Genomic DNA, 24,554 nt, shown 5'->3' with positions numbered 1-24,554 from the left:
CAGTACATTATCTGACATTAGAGCGATAAAAAACATCCAAAAACCATGCATATTTTCACTAAATGAAAATGCAAGCACATCAGTAACCTGTTTACTATCAGACCCACTTGCATGTATAATGGTCAGACTAATTAGGTGTGTGATGACACATTTGATCATGGGCAGCTCATTACCTGGCAAGCATTAGATTGGCGTTGGGGTTGTTGGTTCCTGGCCCGGTCGGGCTCCACTTGATAGTGTAGATTTCTTTGCTGTGCGCTTGCAAATCATGAACGCAGGTGTCCTGTTTCATACTCCAGATCTACCATGAAGCCAAACATGATTCCACAAGTTATCAAAAAGGATCATAATCTTAACTGAAGAGTGTACTCAGCATATAGTACAGCACGGCTTTAAGACGCATATTTAGAACTGTATGGAACTGTCCTTCAACCTGAAGGTCTCAAATAACCAGCTCGGTTTAATATGTGAGGCGAGGGGACGGCCTTTGACTGACCTTTAGAGTCATGTCGTCGGAACAGGACGCTAGTAGGTTGCCGGTCGGATCCCACTTGATTGCGTTCACTTCGTTCTGCAGGAAAAGGGGAGGGGGAGAGCGTGAGAGAGGAGGCGTGGAGGCCGGCCTCGGAGCGCGCCGCGGTGTCAGGGGGGGGATCCGGGCTTACCGTGTGCCCCTGGAATGTCTTGACGGGCCTGTCCTGGCCCAGCTTGCACACGTGGATGCACATGTCCGTGCTGCAGGAGGCGAAGGTGTTGTTGCTCTGCCAGTCCACATCCAGCGCAGGAGCTGTGGCCATGGCAGGGAGAGGGGGGGAGGAGGAGGAGGGAAAGAAAGTGGATGAGCAATCAAATCCGCTGCACGCTGAGCGAAAAGATCAAAAATGTCAAATCTGCCACTTCCATAACCTTCGGATTCCTTCCTGCTTATTTCCTCAAGCACGTACCCTCATACATGACCAAACACTATAACTCCATGATTTTACTCCTTAACTGGCATTTCTATACATTCTTTATTAGTCTGATATGTTACTATGTAAGTATGTATGTACTACAGAGGCATCAGCTCCAGTACGTTACATAGATCCATCTTGTATGTATCTTTACCATACAGACTTACCTGAATGGAAAGGAAACTGCTGTTTGGCCTCTCCTGTATGCGCATCCCAAATGATTGTAGTCTGCGTGGATAATTCATCAACTCAAATGAACTCATTTTCAATTCATTCGTGCTACTATGATATGTTCACAGAAAGCTCTTTAGGGTTTCATATCATGTTCTTGAACGAAGCTATCTAATGAAAATGTAAAATTCCATATAAATTGAATTTTCATATTCTGTAAATGTAATTTGCAGGAAAAAAAAAAAAACTATATCAACATTTGGATTGGTCAAGAAAACCCAATTTCTAATACAGAATATATAATTTATAAGACAATATACCCTTACAGTATAGTGTTAAAATAGAGTCGACATAATTATCTTACCTTATCAACTCCAGCGCTGAGAATGAAATTTCCTTTTTTATTCCACTTCAAAGCAAAAATAGGACCTTTGTGTTGACCCAAGGTACTGGCAAGATTACCTATAAAATGACATCACTCACATTAAGATCAATACAACTGCATAACAACTACAGATTTCAATTTTATTAGTTAAAAGGTGAAAGATGAAATGTTCCATCTTACCATCTTTAGTCCATATTCTTGCGAATCCGTCATAAGAGCCTGTTGCTAGTAATGTACCTTCACTCTGTCACAGGAGACATGCCCAAAGTTAGTTTCAAGCACCACCTAACTCTGTGGTTGACTATATCAACCATCAGTTCAGATGCAAGTAATTTACACAATCACAACTCCTTTCTCCACAGGTGAGAATGCATGTTCCATCCGTATAGATGTAGATGGACGAATACTGAAATGCAGTCTGTTCAGCTGAACTGAGAATTCAGGAGCAGGTCTCTCTTCACAGGATGGATCAGTGAAAACCATGCTGCACTCACGTTCCAGTCTAAAGACGTGACGTCTTTGTTGCTCGGCACATCCTGGCCGCCCTCTCGTATGCAGTGCCGGAGCACAAGCTGCGTGGAGCTGCTGGTGCTGTTTTCGCTGAGGTTCCAGATGCGCGCTGTGGAGTCCCCGGACCTGTGGCGAGACGGAGGGGACATCAGTGCTAATGTGCACTGCTCCAGCGGCCACAGCAACACCATGAGAATGCTTTGTGGTATTTGCTGATGCTGACAAAGTGTAACAGAGTCACCTTGCACAGAGGTCCTTAGATGCTGGGATATGTGCTGGTATACATGATTGGTTGCATTAAATTATACAAGGGACACATCAAAATTAATGCCCCGCTTTTTCCTTTGTCTGACTAAAAGTATAGCAAATTCAGCAGATTTATTGTTCACTTGTGCATTGTTCACACTGATCGCGTCCACATAATGTCCTTTCACCTTAATGGCGGTGATATCATTATCTAATGGAAATTGTGGATGAATGTCTTAGTCCACTCCTGAAAGGGCCCTGTTTTTGGATCTAGGGTCACCCGAGAGAGAGGGGACAAAGCGGCCGTGGTGAGCAGACACTAACCCGGAAGCGAGGAGGTCGCTGACTGGGTTCCAGGCGCAGATGAACACCTCGGACTCGTGGCCGCGCAGCACCATGGCTTTGTTCTGGGGGATCTCCACGTCCCCGTCTACCTCCATCATGTCTGCATGGTTGTCTTGAGAATGACGAGGATGCAAAGTGGGGCTCAGAACCACTCTTCTCAAACTTACCCAAACATTTCAAATTAAAGTTCAATGTATTGTCGATGCTTCATAGTACCGCCTTTGATGGCATGAATTTTTACTTCACAACAAATTAATGCTGGCCTTATAAAGAGACATACTGTCATATTTTAATTCAAAGTGGATAATTTTTCTAAAAAAAAAAAGAAAAAATCATTAGTCCTCATGTTTAAATTGGCACCCTCACTCTAATCTCTGTGGGCACTGTCCTCAACTTCCAGTTACAAATTTAAGAATTTTTTTTTTTTTTTTTTACATGGCACTTAAGTACTTTGTTCCTTTAACTGATCTAACGTTCCATGCTAGAATCAGGCACTTGCTTAGACTTGTTACTAAGACACAAAGACCCGCTGCAGTGAGGTTAGTCTTGACAGAGGCTTTGGGTCGAGGAGGGCACTCACTTGCTAAGGCATGTGCTCCATTCTCCTCTCCGTTGGCGGTGTTCTCTCCGTTCTTGGCGCTGCCCTGTACGTTGGGGGCGGCGCTGGGCGCCACGGCGGCGGCCTGCTGCTGGGCCAGCTTGTCCCGGTAGGCCTGCTGCCGCGTCTGCACCACGTCGGGCATCACCGCGTCAATCAGCGACAGCGACTCGATCGGCCGCCCGTCGAACAGCGTGCCGTCCTGGAAACGCGAGACTCTTATTTCAGCCTCTCCCAGAGGGCAGCTGATTCAGCTCGAGGGGCGATGACATGGCAACAACACTTATGGGCCTTAGGTACTAAGTACTAAGTTAACTTAGTACTAGATTGTCACTATGGCATTACATTACATTACATTATTGGCATATAGCAGACACTCTTATCCAGAGGGACTTACATACATTATCCATTTATACAGCTGGATATTTACTGAGGCAAATCTGGGTTAAGTACCTTGCCCAGGGTACAGCAGCACTGTCCCAGTGGGGAATCGAACCACCAACCTTTCAGTTAGAAGTCTCGCTCCTTACCGCTATGCTACACTGCTGCCACATTAGCAAAGCTCTTTTCCATTTTCCCCTCGTTTTCCCACCAAAATCAAAACAAAAAAATAAAATCACACGCGTTACTGTAATTGTGCGCAGGCTGAAGAGACGCCACAGCGGCATGCTTTGCGCTGCTCACCTCGTTGATGCTGACTTCTGCCTCCACATACTGCAGGCCCTTCTGGATGATGGAGATGAGAGCAGCAGGGGGCACTAGGGCGCCGTTGATGTTGGACTGGCTGATGTGGCTCTCTATGCCGAACGTGAAGGCGGAATGGGAGAATCCTGCCGGGCACAGCGGCGAGCAGAGCAATCAGCAGAGTTTCCTGTAACCTCGATTCAAAGGTGCTGCAAGCAGCACGCTACAAACGCTTCTGCCCTTGCTGCACCTCAGCGCAATCAAAGAGATCAGCGACACGGCGTACGACCTTTAGCCGAGCAACATGGAATAGTAAAGGGGGAAAAAAATCACCATGCTGTGAAAGAGCTATAGAATTCAGAAATCTGTTCTCTTTGGTCTGGTACCCTAACACTACCTCATATAAATTCTGGGCTGATTTATTTATTTATTTATTGCTAAGAGTTAATATCACACATAAGACTCTGTACCAGACAAGACAGAGGGGGCTTCCAGCTATTAAATTTGGTTGTATTTCAACGCAGTTAAAACACCACCGCAGTAAATGGTACCACAAGAGGTTGAAGACTTTGACAGTTTGGCTGTAGGCGGTGCAGGACGTACCAGACTCCTGCAAGTATCTGTACACCAAGAAGTTGACCTCATCACTGCTTATGCTCATCTTTACTCCTGGTTACACCATGAGGTCACCACGGAGGACACAAGCCTGTTAGGAGAAACACAAAACATCCTTCATTACTACACTCAAATGTGGATATAGACATAAAGGATTGTGTCACCAGACGGCAAAATGCATAGTGTAATGGTAACTCTGTTTCAGCCCCAGAGCACCACCATTCATTAATCAATAAATCCCAACTGCCTGATGTCTCTTTAGGTAGTTGATAAGAGTTTACATTTTCGGGAGGGAAACTGGGTGCTTGAAGGCTATTTTACTGTACTCTGACTGTTTCTAACACTGCCTCACAGTTCACACTAGGGCATCAGTATTTGCTGCCTTCAGAATCGTGGACACGCTTTGGGCTGCCAGCAGCTAGCAGTGGACACAATGCCTCTCACAGGCACTGGATCAAAAACAAGCTGCAGTACCACTCTTCTCCACCACACCCCTGTGGCAGTGTTGCACTGCTAGTGCTGTCCTCATCTGCTTCTGTCTGTGTGGCAGAGCTCCTCTCCTTGTGACTTTTCCATGTGTCCGCTCACTGCTACTCCAGAATTAAAGAGCACTCCATCAATACAGGCTGATCAGTTCAGAAATACAGGCTTTAAGCGCCTGAGAAGGCCTGATCTCCAGCTTTTTGAGAGTGATTGCTCACCAATACCAGGATCAGAGGACGAGCCCAATGAAAACTCTGAGACTTAATCACTCAAAAGCTTATGAAGTTTAAGTAGCATTAATGCTGGTATGTAAGATGTCAGAGTCAGCTGCTTTGAGTGTGTTTACCCAGCATTTTTATGGCATCCAAGAACAGAAATACAAGTCTATACATTGTTTACATTGAGCAAACAAACAAATACACTGCTAAGCTGTCAGTTATATTCAGCTTTCCATAACAAAAATATTATGACAGGTCTGTGCAATTAATGAATATACTGACAAATAAGTGAAAATTACACAATCTCAACTGAGCCAAAACATTAAATATCTTATGGCCTAAATATTAGATGAATAAAAGATAAAAAAAAAACAAAGATTATGATTCCTTCTCCTCAGATGAAGCTTAATTTAAAAGAGCCCTATATGTTATTTGAGAAACCTGAAATACTAAAAATCAGTTCTTGTGAATTGCCTAGCTGTGTTTTGAATTATGGTTGCACGCATAGGCCTATTACTGCTTTCAGTGGAATGTGCCTGCCAATTTTAATAGTTACTCACTGGTTGATTCCCCAACAAATTAATTGCATCCCATGGAAATAATTGGGGTGCATGTTAATTAACTTCATTAATCAATACCCCCAGATGGACCCAAAAAAACAAAAACTTTAAATTACGTTCGGTGGAAAAAGTGGCCACTTAGGGAGAAAAAGAATGATTTCATCATGTTATTTGGACTCAGAACAAGCAAGCTCCTAGCCCTGAAATGCAGTCTGGGACCATAAGAAATAAAATGGTTTACCAACTTGCTGTGTTTTCTTCATGGTAACCCAAACCACACTTATTCTTTTATTTGGCCTCAAAGACCCATCCCACTGAAGCGCTTTCTGCCAGCCATCCAGCGCTGATTTCAGCCTCCACTATAAATCTGTTGCAGAAAGCATGTGCAGCTGGAAAACGGCACAATGCACCACAGTGGTGCTGTTATTTCCCTGTCAAAACATTGCATAACCACAACAGAGCTACTAGGAAAAAAGCAATAAAACAAGACAAGCTGTACAGTACTAAAAAACTCCATACTTCCTAACACGGACCTACACACATATGCTAAAGAGCATCGTGGCAAATGCGTGGGCCTGTGTTTTTGCAAATGGTTTCGGCATGAATTGGATCGATTCACACAGGGGCGATACTAGAATATCAAAAATGTAGGCATCTGGTAAAAGGTGGAACTGGAATTCAAAGCTGCACTACCACAGGCTGCCACAATGAAAGGAGGGCAGCTCAGGTGCTCTTATCGATTGCTACAGCAGAGCTCATTTGTTTCATTTCACATACAAGCTGAAGGCCAAAAAAAAGCCCATTCTGTCTGTGGGATATACATTTGCAAAGCCTTCCAAAAACGTTCAGAGGAGCTGTCTGAGTAAAAAAATCATAATATTATTGTATACCTATCAGATTTAAACTACTTACGGAATGGTAGTTCTTCACAGCACCTTTTATATACTGTGGTGAATTATGCTTTTAATACTTTTCCCCCTCAGTTGTACATTAGGCTTGTCTCATTGTGACCTTTGTGCTTGTGAGGGAGAGGTGAATTCAGTCCTCTCATACACTGCACACAGCCAAGTGTTGTTTTTTCACTCCACATTTATTTGGCATTTATTGGAAGGTACGTGCTACTCCACTGATGTCACCTGAGCAACTCACAGCTGTCTGACAAATCGATGCCATGATTTGTGGAAATTCTCAAGACCAAAGCTGAAACACTGTGCTGAAATATTCCTGTGGAGAAACGCTACTGACGTGACCAGCAGCACTACCAAACTGTTGTTACACTTGATACACGTGGAGTGTAATCTTCACAGAGAGAATCCATGGTTACATAACGTCCCACACAGCCCTGCTTAGCTCAAGAGTTGTTTAATAGCGACTGCGTAATATCAGGGGATGATAGGGTTGTTTAATTTTGGTTTGAGTCTAAAGGGAGATCCCGGGGGACATGCTGTGAATCAGGTATTTATGATAAGAGATGCCATTTGGGCAGTGTTCTGCTGGCTGGGGAAGGCAGCAATTAACCTGCTTCTTTAGGAGCCTCCTGTTATATTATACAAATCAGAACAAGATAGTGAGCTGACAGCCACTGTCCTCAGGTTTGTGATTTATCTACCATGGTGACGGAATTACACTTCCCTATTTTCTTGTAACAAACCTTATCTCGCTAATGTGTGAGGAAGGAAAAGCGATCATGGCACACAAGTCGTGGGCAATGACAGTAGGGAAGCCTCTTCAGTGATTCTCTAAAGTCCCAGTCGTCACACTACCCTGAGAAAACATGCTTTTCATCAATAATGTCGCTTCACAATTAAGCCTTCATGATGAAGAAAAAAAAAAACATACTGCCACTGTAGGACAATTAGGAGACATTAAAAGGCAAAACACACATCGATCAAAAAAAGAAAACAAAGCTGTTCTAGTTACATGCCCCAAGAAAAACAGATGTCATCTCAAACGGACGTGGAGGTAAAATGTTCGTGAGTAAAATAAACATGTCACTTTCTTTGACCTATTTTATGGGTGTCGATCAATGCCAAAACAGCAAAGCAAAGAACAATGCAGTGGAACAGGAGTGGAGCTGCCCCCTCCCTCCTTTTCGAGCATTTCAAGTATCCCACTGGCCCTGGCTAGGTCAACAGACATCACCCTGTACAACTGGAAATAATTACGAGGCCTTCTAGGAAGCAGCCATTACATCTTACGGCTCAAGATTATGGATTGACAAACCACCGCAGGCGACTGGTTTTAAGCAAGGCTGCGGAGTTAATGTGCGCGTAGGAGGCGTGCTCCCGAAGAGAGCGGACTATAAAAGCCTATAAAAACTGCTGCGGATCTGAACAACGACTCCGAGCCCGTGGATGTAAGCTTTTCCAGCTTCCCTTCCAGCATGCCTCCGCAGCACTGAGCCACTGTTAAAAACTCCCACAAAATGCAAAGTAAGCCAATGGATTGAAAGGACATCACCACACCTACTTCTCATGTGACATTCTCCAGCACAACTGAATTTGCAACATCTGGACCAAGTCATGAACAGTCAAATAACAGCTACAAGTTTAAATTTATTAGTCTCTGTAAATGGACTTTAAATATGCTAATCTGCTGAGTTATTATGATACCAAAAATATCCCCCATAAAAACCATGAGATGTGAGAAAACAGGAAAGATTTAGAAACAAGCACTTGGAGCACTTGTAGATTTCTGCAAGCTACTCTTAACAGCTTCACATCTGTTTATTATTGAAATGTATTATTATCATCATCATCATCATTATTATTATCATTGAGCAGATGTCCTTATCTAAGGAATGTACATATATTACATTTGACATTCAGTTTTCACATTTGGGTATTTAGACAGCAATCCAAGGAAATAACACCCCTGCTCCCTCTCCTACACCCTTCCTGAGAACCAAACCTACAACCTTCCTGTCCCAAGACCACTTCCTTTACCAGTACACCACATGCCATCCTTCAGTTTTCTCCTCAGCTTACGTTTGCGCCAAAGTCTCTTAAAGATGACCACAAAGTGATCGATGCTTCTGCATGGCGAAGTCAGAGCTAACAGATGTTTTCCTGTCCTGTGGGTTTACATTTCTTGCAGGCCTGACGCTGAGTATGGCGTTGCCCGGCGTCCATGCGTGAGCCTTTGTTAATTAACATGCAGCGATGCGCAGCTGTGGTACAAGCTCCCGCAAATTCTGATTGGAAAGCTAATGAAGTCCGGCCACTGTGCGGCTGAGGCCAAACGGCTCAGTGACTAAAATAATACCGAAAAGCCATTTAGAAATAAAATCTGATTTAAGGGATGTTGGCCAAACGTGACTTGAGGATATTATCCCCTGAGGCGAAGCCTCCAGTCTTCTGAAGGTAGCTTACATGCTTCTTTTTGATAGCACTGCCGCTTGTATGGCCAAAACAAGCTGCACTGATTGGGCCAGATAAGCAGTGCATGAAGAAAAACCACATTCTAAGGCGGGGAGATCCCTGAGACCACTAGCCAGCTTTAAAAAGTGCACCTAAAAGTTCTGTCCTTTGACAAATGATAAGTTGTTTACTGTCCCATTATTGCTTAATATCCTATATCTCAGTGTCCTGCTGACGTCTCAAGTCAAGACACCTCATGTTGGAAACAGTCATGATGATAATATTCAGCCTTCCATACTCAAGATGTCTGACTGGTTAGTGTCCTGTCACTCACAAAGGCCTCTAGGCAATGGTGAGGCAAGGCAGAAACATTTCATGACTTAATTACTTTATTCACCATTTAATTACATATTTAAATATTTAATAGCACATTAATTTCTTATTGACTAATTTATTGAGGCTTTGCCCTCCATTAAAAATAAATCATAATACTGACCCCCCAGTACAATGCAAAAAGTATGTTCACGAAATAATGAAATTTAGCAGCACAGCGGAAACCTTACTTATTTATTAAGACAAATTAAGTTAACTAATGTCTACTCTGTCCCTTGACTGTCAAGCTCAAAAGCTGTCACGCTAGTTAATATCATACGGGAGCAGACGAAAGATTCTAATGAAGAACAGCGCTTTGCATATTCAAATGAAACTGATAAGCCCCTATTATTTACACATGATTTCAAAGCATATTTTCAAAGTCACTTCGATAGTCTGATGTGTCTGATTTGTGATGTGCTGAAAATCACATTTGTACAGGCAGTTAAAAGCACTGGGAAATGGCAAGGGGTGTAAGGGCAAGACAGCCCAGTTAAGATGAGACTAATGATCACAAGTCTGATTCATCCCATAGCCATGTTATATTTATTGGTCATTATCTCCAGCAGACTTTCATTTCCTTGTTTGTTTTCAGTACCCTGTCTCTTGTTCTCTTTTTGCAGGACCAAAAAAGCCAATCTGTATTAAGGAATGAGGAAACACAGATCATTTTAGCAGCTTACATCCAGTTATTACTCTTAATTAGTACACTTTCCTCAGTCATTTAAAAAAATGTAGAAATGCCCATGTGTACACTATTTTACATTCTGTTGGACAGTGGATTAAACTGTGATCTTTTCATTAGTTTTTTTGTGATCTGTGTTTTTGCATGGCTCTTTTCAAGATGGAATCCTAGGATTTAAAAACTGGGACTGCAGAACAGTAGCAGATATCAGTGATAGCTGAGTTACGCAAGACAATATATGAAATATTGACGAAAATACTTGAAAATAATGAAGGGGAAAAAAGGCCTTCTTTCTGTATGCTAATAAATTGAAGTGAAAAACATCTCCCTGAATTTACGGTACTAATGCATCAAACAAATTTCATGCCAAGATCCTTTAATCTCAGAAATGAGACCAGTTCCATCTCTCTCCATAATCTCTGTCACTGTACAAGCAGATGCGTGACAGGATGCCCAACTGTACAAATTGTTTGTAAATGAAAGCAAGGTTAATGGCATGTGAGACACAGACAGCAGCCTTGGGAACTCAATAACGTTACAGAAATGCTTCTATGTAGGCTACAAATAATTCAGATAATATCTATGATCTAAATCTCACTGAACGACATTGTCAACTGCCAAGTTGTGCAGAGGCTGCCATTTTGAGGGAACGAGGGAGTAGTTTTCGCAACTCCAGGAGATAGCAGCAGGCATTAGTTATCAGTCCTAATGGAACTGAGGCAAACATAATCTGTAGCCCCTCTTCCAGTATCAGAACTGGAAGTCGGAGGTAGAAGGACATAATGTGCCAATTTTCTTTTTCCTGTCTGTATCAGGGCTTATTAGGACCACAACTAAGGACTAAAGCTTCACATTTAGCCTTTATCATACCTCTGATCCAAGAAGGGGCAGCAGGGCTAACAGAGGGGACATCATCAGTGTAGCTGTTATCTTTTTAAAACTGAATCAGGAAGTCCAGTTCCATATTTTTCAGATGACAGCAATCTAGCTAGCAAGCAAAACCAGTTGCACATGCTAGCTAACCTTACCAAAAGAAGCAAGAACAATAAAAAGCACCCAAGTATAATTCACAATATAAATGCAAACTGTAACTACAATGATTTATCATCTTACAACTGCGCAAAATAAATGGTTTCCTAAATTACAATAACTGTAAACACAATCCTAGTAGGAGGACACCTGTTACAACTGAATGTACACAATGGCACTTCAACATAGATTTGTTGCTTCTACTGCTGATGCCCGTAGCAGGCTCCTGAGCAAACCAATGCCCTGGAAGGAATCAACAGACCACAGCAAGGCTATAGATTTGATGTCATCAGAGATTAGCTGTTACAGATTTTGGTAAGCAGTGAGCTGAAGGTTAAAAACTGTGCGTGACAAACCGGAGTGGTGACTAGACAGGCCGTAATGAGGCCTTCCTGGCTAATGCATTGACGGGCCAATCAATAATAAATTTGCTTTAATCCCCGGCAAAGTCAGAGCCTGTCAGGGAGAATCCATCCTCTTGTTAGCAGACTGAAGCTCAGCACTCCAGACAGTACCAAAGGTTTGCCCTTCTACCCTTCACACACAGGAATTTACACCGGTCACAACACACTCGTGTTTGCATTTGGGTCACTGCTCACAAAGCTTTCGAGTGCAGGGAGGCATGGAAAAAGTGACCCTAAAAATAGCTGCTGACACATCAGATAAATAAATGGTTAAATAAAGTACAGTCTTTTAAATAAAACCACAACTTTTTGTAGAGCTAATCATTTTGAATAAAAAGCTGAAAATTGCTCTCTGGTTTTGATTAAGTTAAAAAAAATAAAATAAATAAATATATATATATATATATATCATTCCAAATGGCAGACCACCAAACGTTCAGGTAGGAATGCAACTAAGCAGACACCCTCACACTGTGGACTGGGCAGTGGCTGGGGTGGTCAGTCCAGGGCTGGCAGTGGGCTGGAGTGTGCAGGAGGAGACACGCGTGTCTACACCCACCCACATTAGACCCCTCCCACCAGCAGGCATCACAACGAGTAGCCGGAGAGCACTCAAAAGTATGGCTAAGTGTGAGTGAGGCCCCTGAGAATAAGGAGGCGTAATTAAACTGATTGCATGATCCCACAATCTGCTACTTTATCATCAGCCAAGACCTTTTTCTTTCCCCACTATTTTTCCGACTCTCTGTGTAAGACTTACCACAGTATTAACTCTGAGGTTTCCACAACACAAAGGTTTTACAGGAGTTCTGCCCCAGAGTCTGAGCACCTGCAAAGACCACAGAGAATGTTAGCTTTTATGTAAATCTATATAAATAACAATTGAATGAATGAGTAGGATTTAAGCAAAAACGTTTCTTTAGTTTTTGTAGTTCTCAAAGAGAACATCCTTCTTTCTATCCAAAGCTTAAACTCATCTCCCTTCCCAAAACTCCTTTTTTTCTTCAGATGGGGCTTACATTAGCTGAAAGGACAGTTTCCTACTGAATGCTATACACTAGCAGTGACATTATTTCTGACACCTGCGACTGAACTGTTTTTCTCTGCAATCATCTAGCCAGTGTAGAACTGATGATATTGTGGATCCATCAGCACTACATTACATCATTTTACACAATGAACCTTATAACCCAACACATAAAAGACAGAGTGAAACATCTGACATCGGGCCATTTGGCCTGAACGAGGCCCCAAACTCAAGGGTGTGAATGGGATCATTTGTGCAACAACAGCGCACCCGCGATCATCACACATTCATCTGTCCGTTGACAAAAACAAACAGAACCAGCTGGAAGAAAAAACAGGAATACATCCAGTTTCTGTAGCCTATTGTTCAGTGTGGTATGTGAACTGGATCTCTTGGACGATTGACTGGGATCTTTGCCACTTTCTTCACAAGCGCAGTCTCTCCTACAGATCTGAGACCTCTTTGTAAGGCTGCACCTGCTGAGTAGATATCATTATTAGCATCCGTTTTGGACAGAACTGAACTAATCTGCTCCTCTTGCTATCCATTGGCTTGCGTTTCCTTGCACGTTATCTTGCCACTTCTTGACCGGATGTCTGGGACAATTGGAAATTCATTGCTGACCAGACTCTTGCTTCTATGTGGGTAATAAACACAAAATTCTCCAAGCCAGGGATAGCATGTGAGCATTAAAAGGTTTGATAGTGTGCCCTGTTCTTTTGCCCTGTAAAGGACTGACACCAACAAATGAGCTGAAAACCGTCATTGGAAAACTGGTCTTGGGGTGAGAGAAGAATCCCTCAGAAGAATTTCGAGAGAATTTGAATCGTAAATTCTTCTTGCCAAATTCAAATCTCTTCACTGCAATACAGACCAAGGTCACAAAGTGACAATTGCTTATATCATTAATAAGGAGATGCTGCATAGTTAAGCTATTTCTTAGCTAATTAGTCTACAAGATGAAAAAACACAAAACAATCATACGAGTGTAGTGTTTTCCCTGTTGAAGACTTTGACTGTAAGTAACATCATAGATAGCTGCATGCATTTTTCAAAAATTAACCCCTGAACATAATTGAATGTAATGTAACAGAGCTAGTTAGTAAAAACAAGTTAACATGCTAAATTATATGAGTTTGCCTTGTCAAGCCAACACACTAAATAAATTCCCTGCCACCTCTCTGTTGAGGGAGCAGCAAATTATTGACATACTTTCTAGCTGGCAAGCTAGCCTTCTTGCTTAGCCTACTACTGCTAGTAATTAGGTTGAAGATGCCATAATTACACCTCAAAGCTACCAACACAAAGCAGCGATATGGCACTTTTTTAATGAAATACATTCAATATAGTAAAATATATATAAAAAGGGTGGCTTGATTCGCTTGATGACAATGCTAAGAACAGCGAGCTCGTCATGGAGTGGTGTCTCAACAAAGTGTGTGCGCAAGTCAAGAGTGATACACAGTGGTGGATCAGAGATAACGTCTCTCCAGTCCTAGTGTACCCACTGATTAGCAGTAGCCTAGTACTACCGATCACAAACTTGCGATATTAAGCAGTCCCCAATGAGAATTTCACACACAGGAAGTCTTATGAATGCCATACTTTTTTTCAGATGAAAATAAATACTGTTGGGTTTTAAGGAGGATGAGAGAAGACAGGCTAAAGTTGATATTTTATTGTCCGGTTTTCTGAAATGGTGGACGATGAATTAGGAGAAATACTTTATCTAAAAAGAAACTGGGCAAAGGTTAATGTTGAGCCCTGATGTGTCGACAGGGATATGAGTTGAATGCCCCCCTCCAAAAAAAAAAAAAAAAAAAATCCTGTGTCAATGACTGTTGTGTAAACCCTATGTAAAACAGAGAACTTACTGGAAGATAAACAAATATTTATGACACGAAGAAAGAATATTCTTTGAGTATTGAATACTCAAAATGCTTCATCAACAAATTTATGAAGAAGGATATTTACAAGGGGATTTTTCTACACAGCTTATTCAGCTTAATAGGTCCTGTCGCACGTCAGAGCAATATTTTTTTTCATGCCTTTACTTAGCAGCAGAGCCCAGCCTATTTAGTCTATACCCCTGTCCCAAACTGTCATAAATACTGAGAGATGTAATTAAGCACTTATTTTATATCTATCAAGTAAGCACAAACACTTATGAAAGCCATCCTATGGCAGTTTACATGGAAATATAGGGCCTACTGTAGAGCGGAACAGGTGTCCCTTCCCCCACATGTTAGAGGGAGGGGTTTAGGTTTACAACTGTCAGTGCACCTGCTGTATCAGACTTCCTCTGACCCGACCACAAGGACAAAGTTCTCTTTGAAACCAAGTGCTGGTGATGAGTCTGATGGTATAGCCTGCATCTTTCACCTACATTTAACTGATCACCTAGAGAAGTAGTTTATCTGTGTGACAATGTGCAAATAGTCATAAAAGAGCAATCGATCTCTCTCTCTTTCTTTCTCTCTCTAAATATATACCTGGAACAAGCAGTTTCTGAGGTTTTGCAGCATCTGATCAGTTTTTGACCTGATCTAATGCAAAATACACACTCAAATGTAATCTATGAAATACCCCCTAAATGAACACAGTAACTGTCACAGTGAAGAAAACACTTAACCTTTCAAATCACCACACAAATTTTAAAAAATGGTGCACTGGCTCATGTCACCTTTACAGAAAAAGGCCATTACACAACAGCCTCCGCTTTCAGTGAATCTGAGCTCAGTGCGCTGACACAGTGAGGGAGAAGGGCACAGACTAAGCACTGATGAAAGGTGGCTGTCATGCTAGGAGAGAAACTGGGGAAGCAGCGGTAGCGTGAACACTATAAAACCCCCTGAGAGCAGGTCAGATTGCCAATTTACTCCAGGACTTCTATGAATTATACACAACTAGGCACATCTTAGCTAGCTATAAATGCACAGAGTAGTTCAATGAACTTTATGACCCAAGCCATCTATCTAACATATAGCAAGCACGCTGTGCAGGATATCTAAGGAGTTAACGAACTACAGGCACTGTAGCAACTTAGCAAGGTAGATTTAGAGCAAGAGAGCTATGAAGCCAGGTTATCCACTGCTAATCAAATGGGAATAAGGTCATTTTTAATAATTTCATAAATAATTCATCAATAATCAGTACACATAATTTTTGTCACACATTGTACACTACGTAGCACCATCACTACTTAAACAGAATATTTAATAAGGCCTATACGCCTTTCATGTAAGTGTAAATTCTAAAATGCTAATACTGTAGATTACTCTGTTATTTAATTATTCAAATACTTTGAATAATATTGGCCACCCTAAAAAAGGCAAAATTCAACAACAACAACAAAATTATTCAACAATCGCAACAATCTTAACAGAAAATCTTTCACATCTAATGATATCAAAAAAATTGGATAGTTTAGGGGGTGGGCCACCACTTGTACATAATATAAGGCAATCATTTTTCCTGTTCTTCACACTCATATGGCAATAACTGATCACATACACAATATTTTTTTCAGGTATTTGCCCACATTGACAAGCTGGCTTTTACCCTCTGGTGACAAGGCACCCCAGAGACAGATGCTGCAAAAACCTCTGCAAACTACAGGAGTGATATTATTCACAATGCACACAGCAAAACCGTCCTCTCACCTGTCATGCACTGTGTATACATTTGAATTAAGATGATAAAATAATTTACAAAAATGGAAACCCTATTTGAGCTCTAGACCTTTCACATCATTACTTAGACTCATGTTAACAAATCTGATGGTTTGATGCATTCAAAGACTCCACCCGTCTCCTGATGAATTGTTTATTAAAGCAGTCTTTTCCTACCACACCCCTGAGGGGCAGTTCTGAAACTGCTTGTAAGTGGATGAAAAAACATCAATGAATTAAAGAACACAGTCAGCTTGGGACACTTTTCGACTGGTCCCTTGCAGTACAGTTTAAAATGAGCAGGTTGTAAAATGAAGCCTTGAGGAGACCGTCGTCAGTCTCTGAGAACACACATTGCTAAGTGTATTTTTCACATAGAAGCAGAATTACAGCAGCTGTTTTGAGTACCGTGATTTGAAAAAGCAGACCATGAGCTGTTGTTTAATATACCAGAGCCCACGGGCAATTCAACAGCTCCATTCACACTGCGCAACGCCAGCTTGGGGTCGCTTACAAACCACCTCAGATTGTATGAAAGCCAGCTTCAGAACCCGCCAGCGAGGCTGTAGGTGGATGTACAGTGAGACAAAGGCAACTCTAAGGTGGAATGTAGATCCTGTGATTTATCACACTTGCCCCTCGGGAAGTTACTTGGGCTGACATTGCAATGTATGACATTTACTTTCATTCATAGATGTAGGATCTGAGTCCAGGTGAACCACCTGCCTCTCTCTCTGTCTCTCTCTATCTCTCTCTCTCACACACGCACACACACATACACATACACAAGCCAATGCATGCACATAGACACACAAATGCACAAAAATGTACATGTACCTAAAGTCAAGCACGCTTACACATACTTATGTACCCACACCTACACATACTCACATACAACACAACCATTTTGGTTTGCAAGAAAAATAAGACACTCATTTCTCACTTAGCAACACAGATAGAAACAAGCACATTTAGAGCAGAATAGCTGAATATTTGATCAATGACAAGCAACTAACAAGCGACACTGGGGGAAAGAAGCCATTTTCAGACCAGCTGTGTTTGTTGACATTGTGTTTGGGGACTATACAAAAACAAAGATACCCATTCTATGATGAATTCCCTTTGACTAAGTCTCTGGGCAAAAACTAAATGTATGCATGAACCTATTACAGCCTTCTTTAAAAGGTAGAAGGAGAAACATATATATATATAATAAAATAATAGTCCACGATAACAGGTTATTCCCATTATTCTGTTTTTTTATTATTTATTATGTAATTATCAAATTTGTAATTTACTAATTTATAAATGATTTATTATCCTTATAAGAAGATATCTTATCTTATAAGAAGACCATGTTATTAACTTTCTTGGCAAAAGTGAAGTATCTTGTACATCTAGTTTACAACATACAGGACCCTGCACTCTTTGGATTATAAACCCAGGATGTACTCCAATTTGAGTATGAAGAGCAACTTGCACTTACCATGTGATCAAGTTTAGTTCAGATGTTGACCAACAACCTCGCGGTACGAGAGTACCCTTGTCCAGTCTACAGGGCAAAGAACAAGAAAAAAATGTATTAGATACATAATATGTATTATTTATTATCCATTTATGGGTAAGATATGCCATGTAAAATTAATCAGTACATCAAATGAAACAAAACTGATATTAAACAGAACGCCTACATTTAAAAAGTCCAAATGACTCAACTTTGACAATAGTGGCTTGGCTGTTAAACATGCAGATTGCCTTTTTTTTTATTGCCTTCACTACGTTCTCTCAGGACTCCAACCAAGAAATGCGTTACATTATGATGTTGTGCGGTGCATAATTCCCTGCAGCTCGAGGACGATACGGTCAGAGAGTTTACGAGAGGATATAACTGTAAACGGACGCCCAAGTCACATGTGAGCCACAACAGCATAACCCCCCCGTCTGCAAGTCACACATGCTATATTTAATTAACCCTGAGACAGCCACGTAGCCTGTGCATTCATCATCTGTCCTGTCGCAGTGATCTGTCTCGCTGCTTACACTTGTGGCTTATCTCGGCAAAGGCAGATTACAAATCTGCAGGTTACTGGTGGACAGGGGCTTTATTCGATTTAATAGGAAAGGTTACAGCCGAGATCTGTTTTTCATTATGCGTGGCTTGGGAAGAGCTTCCAGCAGTGCGTGAAACGTGACTGACCATCCCTCCCTGTTAGGGTTCACAGACCAAAGTGGCGTTTAACTGATTTTCTGAGACAAATGGGTTCTGAACTCAGAAAAGCGTGTGACTGATTCGCTAAGACCTAGGAGACCAAACATTGCATTTCTTTAGCAGATGCTCTTATCCAGAGTGACTTGCATAGCTTACAATTTTTACATGCTCCCAGTTGTACAGATGGATATTTAGGCCACTAAAGCAGTTCAGTTTAAGTACCCAGTCCAAGGGTACAGCAACACTGACCAACACAAGAATCGGACCGGCAACCTTCACATCCAGAGAGCCAGCACAGAATTAGATTAGGAGTCAATCACATCTCTGAGACAAAGAAATAATGCCAGTCTCAATTTATTGGTGGCGACACTGTGAGACTTTGCAAAAATGTATTTTATTCTACTAACAACGTACATTTCTATTCATGTGTATGGACTGTATGTCTGTTTACATTTATCTGTTGAGAGACCAAAACATTAACAGTAGTAACTGAACGCAACAGGGTTATTCATAGTATGCCATTATGCCTGGCAGCTGATTGGGCAGAGCTCTTCATTAACAGAAGATCAGGACATTGCAAAATGACAGAATGAAACACCTACGCCCATACTTGGAATGCACGTACATTCATGAACTTCACATGTGTTTGATTCATAACCATGAGACAGCTGGCTTTTTGTGGAAGAGGCTGACTCAATTCTTTACTGTAAATTAATTAAGGGTGCCTTTAGCATGCACTTAAGCACAAAAAAACTTTTATGCGGGAATGAATTTCAAGCCAATTCCCAGAGTCGCACTGGATTTTTATTAATATAGACCCAGCCCCAGACTTGTGACAGAGTAGCACTGCTGTCTGTATATTAAACACTTCTTAAAATACTCATTATCATGAGCCGTTTACATTTGGTCTGTGCATGTTCATATTGGCAGATGCAACAGTGTCTGTCTTTGTGGTGCGGATGCTGGGAGGGACAGAGAAGTCTGCAGTATCTTCATTAAGTCATCACCCAAAATTTCTGAGCCTATTCATTCACGACTTTGCCTTTAAGTAAATAGCTGAAAATAGAAACGGAGGCAAAAGCAGAGCCGAGAACAACACCGTCACACATTTTAAACTTAATTCAGTGTGATTTCTGATAATGTGGCCTTTGATGAAACACATGCTGTTTTTTCATGCCAGTGTTCAGAGCAGTAGGAAAAACAAATCTGCCCTCTGCCCCTCTGTGAGGAAGCGAGTCTGTGCAACCACAGCATGAATCAGTCAAGAGTACTGGCTGTGCGCACTGGGGGGCAAATGAGCTGGGCCTTAAAGAATGAGGCTTCATAATGCTTTCTTTCACCCACAACCCTCCTGCCACTGAGAAGCAAACTACTTCCAGCACAATGGATGGGCAGAAGCATGATTCCATTACAGCAGGCTCAAACTGTGTACAGCTTGTGCAGTGGTTCTCTCATGGCCATATGTGGAATTGCTGCGAACGGGCGAGCATGATTCACATTCTTGACAAAAATCTAAACCTTCAGCTTTACTGCTCACATCTCACTTCCTCATTCCTAGAAACATGGAGCTGAGTGACCGAGAGCAGAACTACAGAAGCTTCTCTGGACTTTATGACTGTCAGTGATTACAAAGCACAACATTGAGAGGCTAAACAGAAATTTCCATTTTTCTACAATTTTTCCAAATTTCTACAGTCCCCTTTAGATTACAAGATGATACTATTAACTTTCGTGGGACTTACAAAAGATCCCATCAATCAGCAAATGCACGGATCTATGGCAGCATTCCTTATGTGCTGAAACACAGTGGTCTGGTCTGGTGTTGGGAAGGTCCCAGAAAATGGAGGGAAACTAAATGCTTCAGTCAGTTCAGTGTATAAATGGAGGTCAGCAGATAATGTGGCCCTCCAGGACTAGGGCTGAGTAGGAAGCCTCCAATCTGTGGGAAGTAGTGAGCACCATAAGTAGGGAGCAAGTCCAAAAACTCTTAGTGGTGAGGATGGGAGTGTAAAATCACTCCAAAATCCACGACTATTGTCTATAATGCCCATAGGCAGCACTGATAAGTACTGCTCAACATTTGCCTAATACACTGGATTTTGTCTGTGTATGTGTGTGTGTGTGTGTGTGTGTGTGTGTGTGTGTGTGTGTGTGTGAGAGAGAGAGAGAGAGAGAGAGAGAGTGAAAACACCTATAGTTCACCATTGCAAATATATTACAGCATCAGACCCCAAAATATTTCAAATGTATTTGAAAGTAGCCCCTAAGATTCTTACAGTATAATTTTGGTACGGCTGTTCTCAAGGTTACACCTTATATAAATGTGTAGCACCACACAACCTTCTAAAGCTGCACAGTAAACAATAGCTGACATACTGGATGTGCATTTGAAATGTGACAACTCTATAACATTTTAAGCCCCCTTGGACTCCTGTTATGTCATTTATGGGCAAAAAGTAACACTACCTGTACAGAAACAGTGCATTCAGGTCACAAAGTCAGTATTCAATAGCCACTGTTACTGTTTTTTTGCCAACAAAACCACAATATGTAGGCAACTGGATTCTGTAGCATGATTCAATGCAATGCAATAAAGCATGTTAAAAACAATGAAGTTACATATCAGGCTTTGCCACTGCCATTCTCTCCACTGTGGTGGCATAACTTGCACTGCGGCATTCTAAATGCTGACTGTGCAGCTAATGGGATCTGTAGTTAACACCCTCCCCTCTTTTTTTCCCTCTCTCTCACACACACTTACACACACTCTATCTCTCCCACACACACACACACACACACACACACACACACAGGCAAGCCCCTTAACATTAAAACTGTGTGTTCGTGCCAAGAGGCGCCCCAGCAGAAAGGAAAATAATCCCGGGAGAGTTTTAATGTCTGGCTCCATCTTAAAAGCACCGAAACCAGATTTGCACATTTCACTTACATTTACAAATGCAACGACTCGGTGTCCTGCTAATTAAAAGTGAAATGCTGCTCACTTGCAGTGCTGCTCTGTATTTCAGAGCTCCCACAGGTTTAAGAGTTGGCCTTCAGTGAAAACTGATAAAGCACTTTAAAAAAATGATGAACGAGGAGAATAATTTGGAAAGCCATGTACAATGAATGATGGTTGAGTATGCTTAATGTTTCACTGAATCAAGCTGGTTCAGTTGCCCTCTCCGCAAATAATTAACCTGTCTGCAAACTGTATATATAGAATATGAGTATATAGGCATAAAATTGCATTTATAAAAACAGCGACAATAAATAAATTTTGCAATGTATGCTCCACATTTCCACACTGTCAAACATTGAAAAGCGTTACAAGGATACTCCTTTCCAGTTTAAAACTGGCCAATTAAAAAAAATAACTTTGAAGGCCATTATTATCTATGTACTAATCTCCTGTTATAAGAGAGCCAATTTGCTTGTGATTGGTTTCACACTTAGTAGCAAAATGATCTTATGCTACAAATTGCTTTGCAAAAAACATTAAAATAAGGACTAGTCCATGCACAATCCCCTGAAACATCCATTTTCACACAAAAGAAGTGTATTTGAACCAAAACACAAAGAAATGTTGCTGCCCAAAACAACCAACACTGTAATATCCCTCTACAAACATGGTAATTGACCATTTCACAAAACCCAGCCTAAACACAGGTAGTACACATTATAGTTAGAGTCTGTTATTTTAACATTGTCCCCCAAAAAACAGGGTAATTTGTACACCAGTCTGTCAGAGTTCCTGGAACTCAAATGTAAAATTGTATATTTGCTGCTCCCACTGAAAGGTAGTTTCAAAATTCTGAGTATTATTGTGTTCATGCAGAAACAGTACTATCAATTGCAACAATCATACTACAAAATGCAACGTAAGCTTGCAGTGGTTTCAGCTTATAGCATGTACCCTTTTCGGAGATGCTGACATAACAGAAGAAGGAATTTGTTAGTTACAGTGTATAGGGTAAAGCAGCACTCCGTACCTCCCCTATCCTTTACATTTGCCATAATATTCCTTAAAAAAGTAAAAAATATGAATACCAACCCACCAATACCTCACAGTCAAACAAAGACAAGTGAAAAAATGGCAATCAAATAACCTAAGTCAAATATACATCACCGTGAACGGAAGAGAAATGAATTAAGCTTTTCTTAATTACAGGCCACATAAAACATGAAAACAGCACATCCCTAGCAAAGGCCTCAGAAACGTTACAGCATACAGCTCGGCTGATGATGCTTCTTCATTAAGCTTAATGACACTTGTCTCTGATAAGTTTCCTCCACTTCATTAACAAGATTGAGTATCTCCATTTTGCAGACACCGAAACTGAAGTATAACATAAGGAATAAAGCTATTAGGCCCAATATTTGCAGCCAGCTCCCTCTAGTCTGTACTTGTGTACATCTGACCTGTGCACGGTAACCCCCCTGAGATGCAGCGGCAAAACACTGACCTAAATATCAAATCCTGTTGGACGTACAGTACCAAAGTAGAGTGGCTGTAGAACAATTCACACTGAATGCAACATTAATGACAGCATTGATAACAGGAATCTCCTGATTTTCTCTGAGTAAATCTATCTTGTTAATAGTATAATGGGCTGGTGTAGTCTAAACAGGGCAATTTTTTTTTTTTTTTTTTTAGAAATCTGAACTGTTTAGGCGAAGGAACTGGCTGACACGGCTTACATAGTTTTCAATCGCTGTAGTCAGGTTGTGTTACAGTCTTAAATCCAATGAGCCAACTTCAAACTAGGTCATACACAAACTCCTGTGTTCTGCAACACATGCAATACCCGCATATCTTTTGCTGTTCAGTACGCTGCATAGAGAGGTCCAGAACGAACTGTCAGTTGTAATGTTTGACATTATGAACGTTTAGTATTTTGATAGCTGAGAAGCTAGCTAAACCTCATGAAATCCCAAGCAAAACCTACATCCAACTATTGCCCATTTCCTGACTGTTTTACTGCTGAGTAACAGTCACATTACACATTTTGAGAACCAACTCAATCCTTCTTGGAATCCGGCCTGGCTATACCACACCCAAGACAGGTAACAGGGCCACAGTGTCTCAAACTGGGAAAGTGTGTGGAAATGTATTTTGTGGAAATTGTGTGGGAATCTCTGTGCGTGTGTGTGTGTGTTGGGGGGTTCTGGGTCTTGAATACACAGCTGTCAAGCAACTACTGTAATAAGATAAGATGTGAAGCTCAGGAGCACTTTGTGGGTCACAACAGTGCAGGAAAAGTACATTACTTTTCTTACCAGCCTCTCTCAAGTTCTCTCCCTTGAATACTGGCTGTCGTCCACTTATCGGTACAGCACAGAGATAAAGAGAATCTTTTAAATGGTGCTCCTATTACTCCAATTCTTTCAGTATCACCCCATTTTACCAGCTCAGTTCCGACTGCCAACACCCACATATGACCGATTCCAAGGGAGTCACGTAATAGCTTTCAAGGCCAAAATTACAATATTAGCTAGAATGGATTTGTCATCCAGTTGCATCTCATTTCCATCCTTTGTCATGCCTTATGCTGCATGAGACAAGGTTTCAATTCTCATGTCTGTCAAATAAGCTTGCCCTCTCTCTGAAAACCCCTGCCTGCCAAACTAGTGTTTAAAAGTATGGATGTGCTTACCTAGTGTACCACCCACCTCAACTGCAACTTTGTTATCCAGTAAAAATTGATTATTGTATTGTAACACTAATTCCTTGCTTAAATTTCCTTTAATCTGGGGAAATTTATCTTGCTGAAACAGCACTCCCCTACTTAACTATGATCTTCTAGGTGTCCATTTTTGCATGTGTATTGTTCTCATTTATATTACATGGCCTTTTCTTCTTCTTTCAAAGGTAATACATAGACTCCAACTCAAATAATGAACAGGGCTATCGATGCAGGGTGTGCAAAGTCCAGAATTTGAATGGAAAATCCCTTTGTCAATCAAAGCGGCTTTTCCCATTCATTCATATCATAGTTTCACGTTCACATGCACCAAATTTTTTTTGAAAAATTA

The 24,554-nt window shown here is 41.3% G+C and overlaps 1 protein-coding gene across 2 annotated transcripts in view; it reads right to left on the bottom strand.

The window, feature by feature from the left end:
* The window catches only part of LOC118795665 (F-box-like/WD repeat-containing protein TBL1XR1), a 48,708-nt gene that overhangs the window by 3,651 nt on the left and 20,503 nt on the right, over positions 1-24,554 (bottom strand). Inside the window, exons 2-14 of one of the 2 annotated variants that reach the window (XM_036554311.1) lie at positions 17,799-17,864; positions 12,375-12,443; positions 4,493-4,595; positions 3,890-4,035; positions 3,188-3,407; positions 2,587-2,719; positions 2,001-2,142; positions 1,687-1,750; positions 1,486-1,583; positions 1,118-1,178; positions 666-787; positions 497-571; positions 174-301 (exon numbers count right to left, since the gene is read on the bottom strand). In XM_036554311.1, coding sequence (XP_036410204.1) covers positions 174-301; positions 497-571; positions 666-787; positions 1,118-1,178; positions 1,486-1,583; positions 1,687-1,750; positions 2,001-2,142; positions 2,587-2,719; positions 3,188-3,407; positions 3,890-4,035; positions 4,493-4,550 — 1,247 coding nt within the window. In that variant the 5' untranslated portion in view covers positions 4,551-4,595; positions 12,375-12,443; positions 17,799-17,864. The remainder of the gene's footprint in view (positions 1-173; positions 302-496; positions 572-665; positions 788-1,117; positions 1,179-1,485; positions 1,584-1,686; positions 1,751-2,000; positions 2,143-2,586; positions 2,720-3,187; positions 3,408-3,889; positions 4,036-4,492; positions 4,596-12,374; positions 12,444-17,798; positions 17,865-24,554) is intronic. The other variant, XM_036554312.1, reaches the window with a different exon arrangement.

The sequence above is a fragment of the Megalops cyprinoides genome, chromosome 20 (assembly GCF_013368585.1).
Source record: "Megalops cyprinoides isolate fMegCyp1 chromosome 20, fMegCyp1.pri, whole genome shotgun sequence".
NCBI lineage: Eukaryota > Metazoa > Chordata > Actinopteri > Elopiformes > Megalopidae > Megalops > Megalops cyprinoides.
Note: the sequence above shows the minus strand (reverse complement) of the source record. Positions and strands in the feature narration are given on the sequence as shown.